This window comes from Salvelinus fontinalis, chromosome 9 (assembly GCF_029448725.1).
Source record: "Salvelinus fontinalis isolate EN_2023a chromosome 9, ASM2944872v1, whole genome shotgun sequence".
NCBI lineage: Eukaryota > Metazoa > Chordata > Actinopteri > Salmoniformes > Salmonidae > Salvelinus > Salvelinus fontinalis.
In genome coordinates this window covers 413,394-424,305 of record NC_074673.1, presented here as the reverse complement: position 1 = coordinate 424,305, position 10,912 = coordinate 413,394, and the positions used below count along the sequence as shown (strand labels likewise).

The 10,912-nt window shown below is 44.6% G+C and overlaps 1 protein-coding gene across 2 annotated transcripts in view; it reads right to left on the bottom strand.

Moving 5' to 3' along the window:
- Window positions 1-1,046: 1,046 nt before the first annotated feature.
- LOC129861857 (potassium voltage-gated channel subfamily C member 1-like) overlaps window positions 1,047-10,912 on the bottom strand; it is a 75,784-nt gene continuing 65,918 nt past the window's right edge. For both annotated transcript variants that reach the window (XM_055932998.1, XM_055933000.1), the window contains one exon: window positions 1,047-1,954. In XM_055932998.1, coding sequence (XP_055788973.1) covers window positions 1,821-1,954 — 134 coding nt within the window. In that variant the 3' untranslated portion in view covers window positions 1,047-1,820. The remainder of the gene's footprint in view (window positions 1,955-10,912) is intronic.

Below are 10,912 nucleotides of genomic sequence, written 5' to 3'. Positions count from 1 at the left end.
AATCCTAACTTTATCTCAGAAAGTATAATGGAAGGAATTTTTAATTTCACAGGTGCAAACAGTCCAAAAGGCTTATAATTATTATTATTATTATTATTATGTGACAATGACAGTGCAACTTTACTATGTAAAGACTTGCTGTTAACTCGGTTTTGTCTGGCTGACATAAGTGATAATCTTTTGAGGAAGGTGGGGTGATAGAACCGTAGGAATAGAGATAATCTGTTGGGGAAGGGGGGGTGATATAACCGTAGGAATAGAGATAATATGTCGGGGGAGGGGGGTTATAGAACTGTAAGAATAGAGACCATCTGTTGGGGAAGGGGGGGGTGATAGAACCGTAGGAATAGAGATAATCTGTCGGGGGGGGGTGGTGATAGAACCGTAGGAATAGAGATAATCTGTTGGGGAAGGGGGGGTGATAGAACCGTAAGAATAGAGATAATCTGTCGGGGAAGGGGGGGTGATAGAACCGTAGGAATAGAGATAATCTGTCGGGGAAGGGGGGGTGATAGAACCGTAGGAATAGAGATAATCTGTCGGTGAAGGGGGGGTGATAGAACCGTAGGAATAGAGATAATCTGTTGGGGAAGGGGGGGGGGGGTTATAGAACCGTAGGAATAGAGACCATCTGTTGGGGAAGGGGGGGTGATAGAACCGTAGGAATAGAGACCATCTGTTGGGGAAGGGGGGGTGATAGAACCGTAGGAATAGAGACCATCTGTTGGGGAAGGGGGGGTGATAGAACCGTAGGAACAGAGATAATCTGTTGGGGGGGGGGGGGGTGATAGAACCGTAGGAATAGAGATAATCTGTTGGGGAAGGGGGGGGGGGGGGGGCAGATAGAACCGTAGGAATAGAGATAATCTGTTGGGGAAGGGGGGGTGATAGAACCGTAGGAATAGAGATCATCTGTTGGAGAAGGGGGGGTGATAGAACCGTAGGAATAGAGATAATCTGTTGGGGAAGGGGGGGGGGGGGGGGGGTGATAGAACCGTAGGAATAGAGATAATCTGTTGGGGAAGGGGGGGGGGGGGGGGGGGGGTGATTGAACCGTAGGAATAGAGATCATCTGTTGGGGAAGGGGGGTGTGATAGAACCGTAGGACTAGAGATCATCTGTTGGGGAATGGGGGGGTGATAGAACCGTAGGAATAGAGATAATCTGTTGGGGAAGGGGGGGGGGGGTGATAGAACCGTAGGAATAGAGGTAATCTGTCGGGGAAGGGGGGTGATAGAACCGTAGGAATAGAGATCATCTGTTGGGGAAGGGGGGTGTGATAGAACCGTAGGACTAGAGATAATCTGTTGGGGAAGGGGGGGTGATAGAACCGTAGGAATAGAGATAATCTGTCGGGGAAGGGGGGGGGGGTGATAGAATTTATCTGAGTAACAGTTTATTATTATTATTATTTTAAAACAGAAGCAGCACACAAATATTTGATAATCACTCAAAATAAACATTGAGGAGTACTAGTACACAACTTTTGCACACACAAGCTTATATACAGGCTCTAGGCACATACATACCAACAATAGGCACAGAACATTACAGTACGTTACAGCACAATAACCAATCACAGATACTGACCTACATGAGGCTTGACAACAACACTCCCTATGCTGAGTTAGGATGCATCTTAAAACCAAACGGCACCCTATTCCCTATGTAGTGCACTACTTTTGAACAGGTGTGGGTATATAAAGGGATTAGTATGCCATTTAATCTGTGAGGTACAGGTTGCCACTGTAAACACCCAATTATTTAAAACTAATTTTAACACACACACACACACACAACAAAACGAGGCTAATGTGTTATCAGGTGGGTGGCTGGTGTTGCGGTGAGGGGCTCTTATTATGGGACAGACATATCGTGGTGGGAACACCATGGTTCATGACACAAACTGAGGCTGATGCTGCTGGTCTGCTCCGAGGCTGTCGCTGGGTGGTCTCTACAAACATAGCAAAAAGAAAAAACAACACACACGATTATTACAACAAATGATGTATGAGGGATAGGAGGAAATGATGCTGACGATGGATAGGTTGACAAGGATAACTCTGCTATAACAGTGTAGGAGGCTAGGCTAGGATACCTCTACTATAACAGTGTAGGAGGCTAGGATACCTCTACTATAACAGTGTAGGGGACTAGGCTAGGATACCTCTACTATAACAGTGTAGGAGGCTAGGCTAGGATACCTCTACTATAACAGTGTAGGAGGCTAGGCTAGGATACCTCTACTATAACAGTGTAGGAGACTAGGCTAGGATACCTCTACTATAACAGTGTAGGAGACTAGGCTAGGATACCTCTACTATAACAGTGTAGGAGGCTAGGATACCTCTACTATAACAGTGTAGGGGACTAGACTAGGATACCTCTACTATAACAGTGTAGGAGACTAGGCTAGGCTAGGATACCTCTACTATAACAGTGTAGGAGCCTAGGCTAGGATACCTCTACTATAACAGTGTAGGAGCCTAGGCTAGGATAGGATACCTCTACTATAACAGTGTAGGGGACTAGACTAGGATACCTCTACTATAACAGTGTAGGAGCCTAGGCTAGGATACCTCTACTATAACAGTGTAGGAGGCTAGGCTAGGATACCTCTACTATAACAGTGTAGGAGGCTAGGATACCTCTACTATAACAGTGTAGGAGGCTAGGATACCTCTACTATAACAGTGTAGGAGACTAGGCTAGGCTAGGATACCTCTACTATAACAGTGTAGGAGGCTAGGATACCTCTACTATAACAGTGTAGGAGACTAGGCTAGGCTAGGATACCTCTACTATAACAGTGTAGGAGGCTAGGCTAGGATACCTCTACTATAACAGTGTAGGAGACTAGGATACCTCTACTATAACAGTGTAGGAGACTAGGCTAGGATACCTCTACTATAACAGTGTAGGAGACTAGGCTAGGCTAGGATACCTCTACTATAACAGTGTAGGAGACTAGGCTAGGATACCTCTACTATAACAGTGTAGGAGACTAGGATACCTCTACTATAACAGTGTAGGGGGCTAGAATACCTCTACTATAACAGTGTAGGGGGCTAGAATACCTCTACTATAACAGTGTAGGGTGCTAGAATACCTCTACTATAACAGTGTAGGGGGCTAGGATACCTCTACTATAACAGTGTAGGAGGCTAGGATACCTCTACTATAACAGTGTAGGGTGCTAGAATACCTCTACTATAACAGTGTAGGGGGCTAGGATACCTCTACTATAACAGTGTAGGGGGCTAGGATACCTCTACTATAACAGTGTAGGAGGCTAGGATACCTCTACTATAACAGTGTAGGGGGCTAGGATACCTCTACTATAACAGTGTAGGGTGCTAGAATACCTCTACTATAACAGTGTAGGGTGCTAGAATACCTCTACTATAACAGTGTAGGAGGCTAGAATACCTCTACTATAACAGTGTAGGGGGCTAGGCTAGGCTAGGATACCTCTACTATTACAGTGTAGAAGGCTAGGATACCTCTACTATAACAGTGTTAGGAGGCTAGGCTAGGCTAGGATACCTCTACTATAACAGTGTAGGAGGCTAGGCTAGGATACCTCTACTATAACAGTGTAGGAGACTAGGCTAGGATACCTCTACTATAACAGTGTAGGAGACTAGGCTAGGCTAGGATACCTCTACTATAACAGTGTAGGAGGCTAGGATACCTCTACTATAACAGTGTAGGAGACTAGGCTAGGCTAGGATACCTCTACTATAACAGTGTAGGAGGCTAGGCTAGGATACCTCTACTATAACAGTGTAGGAGACTAGGATACCTCTACTATAACAGTGTAGGAGACTAGGCTAGGATACCTCTACTATAACAGTGTAGGAGACTAGGCTAGGCTAGGATACCTCTACTATAACAGTGTAGGAGACTAGGCTAGGATACCTCTACTATAACAGTGTAGGAGACTAGGATACCTCTACTATAACAGTGTAGGGGGCTAGAATACCTCTACTATAACAGTGTAGGGGGCTAGAATACCTCTACTATAACAGTGTAGGGTGCTAGAATACCTCTACTATAACAGTGTAGGGGGCTAGGATACCTCTACTATAACAGTGTAGGAGGCTAGGATACCTCTACTATAACAGTGTAGGGTGCTAGAATACCTCTACTATAACAGTGTAGGGGGCTAGGATACCTCTACTATAACAGTGTAGGGGGCTAGGATACCTCTACTATAACAGTGTAGGAGGCTAGGATACCTCTACTATAACAGTGTAGGGGGCTAGGATACCTCTACTATAACAGTGTAGGGTGCTAGAATACCTCTACTATAACAGTGTAGGGTGCTAGAATACCTCTACTATAACAGTGTAGGAGGCTAGAATACCTCTACTATAACAGTGTAGGGGGCTAGGCTAGGCTAGGATACCTCTACTATTACAGTGTAGAAGGCTAGGATACCTCTACTATAACAGTGTTAGGAGGCTAGGCTAGGCTAGGATACCTCTACTATAACAGTGTAGGAGGCTAGGCTAGGATACCTCTACTATAACAGTGTAGGAGACTAGGCTAGGATACCTCTACTATAACAGTGTAGAAGGCTAGGATACCTCTACTATTACAGTGTAGAAGGCTAGGCTAGGCTAGGATACCTCTACTATTACAGTGTAGAAGGCTAGGATACCTCTACTATAACAGTGTTAGGAGGCTAGGCTAGGCTAGGATACCTCTACTATAACAGTGTAGGGGACTAGGCTAGGCTAGGATACCTCTACTATAACAGTGTAGGAGGCTAGGCTAGGCTAGGATACCTCTACTATAACAGTGTTAGAAGGCTAGGATACCTCTACTATTACAGTGTAGAAGGCTAGGCTAGGATACCTCTACTATTACAGTGTAGAAGGCTAGGATACCTCTACTTTAACAGTGTAGGGGGCTAGAATACCTCTACTGTAACAGTGTAGGAGACTAGGCTAGGATACCTCTACTATAACAGTGTAGGAGGCTAGGATACCTCTACTATAACAGTGTAGGAGGCTAGGCTAGGCTAGGATACCTCTACTATAACAGTGTAGGAGACTAGGCTAGGATACCTCTACTATAACAGTGTAGGAGACTAGTTTAGGCTAGGATACCTCTACTATAACAGTGTAGGAGGCTAGGCTAGGATACCTCTACTATAACAGTGTAGGAGGCTAGGATACCTCTACTATAACAGTGTAGGGGACTAGGCTAGGATACCTCTACTATAACAGTGTAGGAGGCTAGGCTAGGATACCTCTACTATAACAGTGTAGGAGGCTAGGATACCTCTACTATAACAGTGTAGGAGGCTAGGCTAGGATACCTCTACTATAACAGTGTAGGAGGCTAGGCTAGGATACCTCTACTATAACAGTGTAGGAGGCTAGAATACCTCTACTATAACTGTGTAGGAGGCTAGGATACCTCTACTATAACAGTGTAGGAGGCTAGACTAGGCTAGGATACCTCTACTATAACAGTGTTAGGAGGCTAGACTAGGATACCTCTACTATAACAGTGTAGGAGGCTAGGCTAGGCTAGGATAACTCTGCTATAACAGTGTAGGAGGCTAGGCTAGGATACCTCTACTATAACAGTGTAGGAGACTAGGCTAGGATACCTCTACTATAACAGTGTAGGAGGCTAGAATACCTCTACTATAACAGTGTAGGGGGCTAGAATACCTCTACTATAACAGTGTAGGGGACTAGGCTAGGATACCTCTACTATAACAGTGTAGGAGGCTAGGATACCTCTACTATAACAGTGTAGGAGGCTAGGCTAGGCTAGGATACCTCTACTATAACAGTGTAGGAGACTAGGCTAGGCTAGGATACCTCTACTATAACAGTGTAGGAGACTAGGCTAGGATACCTCTACTATAACAGTGTAGGAGGCTAGACTAGGATACCTCTACTATAACAGTGTAGGAGACTAGGCTAGGATACCTCTACTATAACAGTGTAGGGGGCTAGAATACCTCTACTATAACAGTGTAGGAGACTAGGCTAGGCTAGGATACCTCTACTATAACAGTGTAGGGGACTAGGCTAGGATACCTCTACTATAACAGTGTAGGAGGCTAGGCTAGGATACCTCTACTATAACTGTGTAGGAGGCTAGGATACCTCTACTATAACAGTGTAGGAGGCTAGGCTAGGCTAGGATACCTCTACTATAACAGTGTTAGGAGGCTAGACTAGGCTAGGATACCTCTACTATAACAGTGTAGGGTGCTAGAATACCTCTACTATAACAGTGTAGGGTGCTAGAATACCTCTACTATAACAGTGTAGGAGGCTAGGATACCTCTACTATAACAGTGTAGGAGGCTAGAATACCTCTACTATAACAGTGTAGGGGGCTAGGCTAGGCTAGGATACCTCTACTATTACAGTGTAGAAGGCTAGGATACCTCTACTATAACAGTGTTAGGAGGCTAGGCTAGGCTAGGATACCTCTACTATAACAGTGTAGGAGGCTAGGCTAGGATACCTCTACTATAACAGTGTAGGAGACTAGGCTAGGATACCTCTACTATAACAGTGTAGAAGGCTAGGATACCTCTACTATTACAGTGTAGAAGGCTAGGCTAGGCTAGGATACCTCTACTATTACAGTGTAGAAGGCTAGGATACCTCTACTATAACAGTGTTAGGAGGCTAGGCTAGGCTAGGATACCTCTACTATAACAGTGTAGGGGACTAGGCTAGGCTAGGATACCTCTACTATAACAGTGTAGGAGGCTAGGCTAGGCTAGGATACCTCTACTATAACAGTGTTAGAAGGCTAGGATACCTCTACTATTACAGTGTAGAAGGCTAGGCTAGGCTAGGATACCTCTACTATTACAGTGTAGAAGGCTAGGATACCTCTACTTTAACAGTGTAGGGGGCTAGAATACCTCTACTGTAACAGTGTAGGAGACTAGGCTAGGATACCTCTACTATAACAGTGTAGGAGGCTAGGATACCTCTACTATAACAGTGTAGGAGGCTAGGCTAGGCTAGGATACCTCTACTATAACAGTGTAGGAGACTAGGCTAGGATACCTCTACTATAACAGTGTAGGAGACTAGTTTAGGCTAGGATACCTCTACTATAACAGTGTAGGAGGCTAGGCTAGGATACCTCTACTATAACAGTGTAGGAGGCTAGGATACCTCTACTATAACAGTGTAGGGGACTAGGCTAGGATACCTCTACTATAACAGTGTAGGAGGCTAGGCTAGGATACCTCTACTATAACAGTGTAGGAGGCTAGGATACCTCTACTATAACAGTGTAGGAGGCTAGGCTAGGATACCTCTACTATAACAGTGTAGGAGGCTAGGCTAGGATACCTCTACTATAACAGTGTAGGAGGCTAGAATACCTCTACTATAACTGTGTAGGAGGCTAGGATACCTCTACTATAACAGTGTAGGAGGCTAGACTAGGCTAGGATACCTCTACTATAACAGTGTTAGGAGGCTAGACTAGGATACCTCTACTATAACAGTGTAGGAGGCTAGGCTAGGCTAGGATAACTCTGCTATAACAGTGTAGGAGGCTAGGCTAGGATACCTCTACTATAACAGTGTAGGAGACTAGGCTAGGATAGGATACCTCTACTATAACAGTGTAGGGGACTAGACTAGGATACCTCTACTATAACAGTGTAGGAGCCTAGGCTAGGATACCTCTACTATAACAGTGTAGGAGGCTAGGCTAGGATACCTCTACTATAACAGTGTAGGAGGCTAGGATACCTCTACTATAACAGTGTAGGAGGCTAGGATACCTCTACTATAACAGTGTAGGAGACTAGGCTAGGCTAGGATACCTCTACTATAACAGTGTAGGAGGCTAGGATACCTCTACTATAACAGTGTAGGAGACTAGGCTAGGCTAGGATACCTCTACTATAACAGTGTAGGAGGCTAGGCTAGGATACCTCTACTATAACAGTGTAGGAGACTAGGATACCTCTACTATAACAGTGTAGGAGACTAGGCTAGGATACCTCTACTATAACAGTGTAGGAGACTAGGCTAGGCTAGGATACCTCTACTATAACAGTGTAGGAGACTAGGCTAGGATACCTCTACTATAACAGTGTAAGGGGCTAGAATACCTCTACTATAACAGTGTAGGGGGCTAGAATACCTCTACTATAACAGTGTAGGGTGCTAGAATACCTCTACTATAACAGTGTAGGGGGCTAGGATACCTCTACTATAACAGTGTAGGAGGCTAGGATACCTCTACTATAACAGTGTAGGGTGCTAGAATACCTCTACTATAACAGTGTAGGGGGCTAGGATACCTCTACTATAACAGTGTAGGGGGCTAGGATACCTCTACTATAACAGTGTAGGAGGCTAGGATACCTCTACTATAACAGTGTAGGGGGCTAGGATACCTCTACTATAACAGTGTAGGGTGCTAGGATACCTCTACTATAACAGTGTAGGAGGCTAGGATACCTCTACTATAACAGTGTAGGGGGCTAGGATACCTCTACTATAACAGTGTAGGGTGCTAGAATACCTCTACTATAACAGTGTAGGGTGCTAGAATACCTCTACTATAACAGTGTAGGAGGCTAGGATACCTCTACTATAACAGTGTAGGAGGCTAGAATACCTCTACTATAACAGTGTAGGAGGCTAGGCTAGGATACCTCTACTATAACAGTGTAGGAGGCTAGGCTAGGATACCTCTACTATAACAGTGTAGGAGGCTAGAATACCTCTACTATAACTGTGTAGGAGGCTAGGATACCTCTACTATAACAGTGTAGGAGGCTAGACTAGGCTAGGATACCTCTACTATAACAGTGTTAGGAGGCTAGACTAGGATACCTCTACTATAACAGTGTAGGAGGCTAGGCTAGGCTAGGATAACTCTGCTATAACAGTGTAGGAGGCTAGGCTAGGATACCTCTACTATAACAGTGTAGGAGACTAGGCTAGGATAGGATACCTCTACTATAACAGTGTAGGGGACTAGACTAGGATACCTCTACTATAACAGTGTAGGAGCCTAGGCTAGGATACCTCTACTATAACAGTGTAGGAGGCTAGGCTAGGATACCTCTACTATAACAGTGTAGGAGGCTAGGATACCTCTACTATAACAGTGTAGGAGGCTAGGATACCTCTACTATAACAGTGTAGGAGACTAGGCTAGGCTAGGATACCTCTACTATAACAGTGTAGGAGGCTAGGATACCTCTACTATAACAGTGTAGGAGACTAGGCTAGGCTAGGATACCTCTACTATAACAGTGTAGGAGGCTAGGCTAGGATACCTCTACTATAACAGTGTAGGAGACTAGGATACCTCTACTATAACAGTGTAGGAGACTAGGCTAGGATACCTCTACTATAACAGTGTAGGAGACTAGGCTAGGCTAGGATACCTCTACTATAACAGTGTAGGAGACTAGGCTAGGATACCTCTACTATAACAGTGTAAGGGGCTAGAATACCTCTACTATAACAGTGTAGGGGGCTAGAATACCTCTACTATAACAGTGTAGGGTGCTAGAATACCTCTACTATAACAGTGTAGGGGGCTAGGATACCTCTACTATAACAGTGTAGGAGGCTAGGATACCTCTACTATAACAGTGTAGGGGGCTAGGATACCTCTACTATAACAGTGTAGGGTGCTAGAATACCTCTACTATAACAGTGTAGAGTGCTAGAATACCTCTACTATAACAGTGTAGGGGGCTAGGATACCTCTACTATAACAGTGTAGGAGGCTAGGATACCTCTACTATAACAGTGTAGGGTGCTAGAATACCTCTACTATAACAGTGTAGGGTGCTAGAATACCTCTACTATAACAGTGTAGGAGGCTAGGATACCTCTACTATAACAGTGTAGGAGGCTAGAATACCTCTACTATAACAGTGTAGGGGGCTAGGCTAGGCTAGGATACCTCTACTATTACAGTGTAGAAGGCTAGGATACCTCTACTATAACAGTGTTAGGAGGCTAGGCTAGGCTAGGATACCTCTACTATAACAGTGTAGGAGGCTAGGCTAGGATACCTCTACTATAACAGTGTAGGAGACTAGGCTAGGATACCTCTACTATAACAGTGTAGAAGGCTAGGATACCTCTACTATTACAGTGTAGAAGGCTAGGCTAGGCTAGGATACCTCTACTATTACAGTGTAGAAGGCTAGGATACCTCTACTATAACAGTGTTAGGAGGCTAGGCTAGGCTAGGATACCTCTACTATAACAGTGTAGGGGACTAGGCTAGGCTAGGATACCTCTACTATAACAGTGTAGGAGGCTAGGCTAGGCTAGGATACCTCTACTATAACAGTGTTAGAAGGCTAGGATACCTCTACTATTACAGTGTAGAAGGCTAGGCTAGGCTAGGATACCTCTACTATTACAGTGTAGAAGGCTAGGATACCTCTACTTTAACAGTGTAGGGGGCTAGAATACCTCTACTGTAACAGTGTAGGAGACTAGGCTAGGATACCTCTACTATAACAGTGTAGGAGGCTAGGATACCTCTACTATAACAGTGTAGGAGGCTAGGCTAGGCTAGGATACCTCTACTATAACAGTGTAGGAGACTAGGCTAGGATACCTCTACTATAACAGTGTAGGAGACTAGTTTAGGCTAGGATACCTCTACTATAACAGTGTAGGAGGCTAGGCTAGGATACCTCTACTATAACAGTGTAGGAGGCTAGGATACCTCTAATATAACAGTGTAGGGGACTAGGCTAGGATACCTCTACTATAACAGTGTAGGAGGCTAGGCTAGGATACCTCTACTATAACAGTGTAGGAGGCTAGGATACCTCTACTATAACAGTGTAGGAGGCTAGGCTAGGATACCTCTACTATAACAGTGTAGGAGGCTAGGCTAGGATACCTCTACTATAACA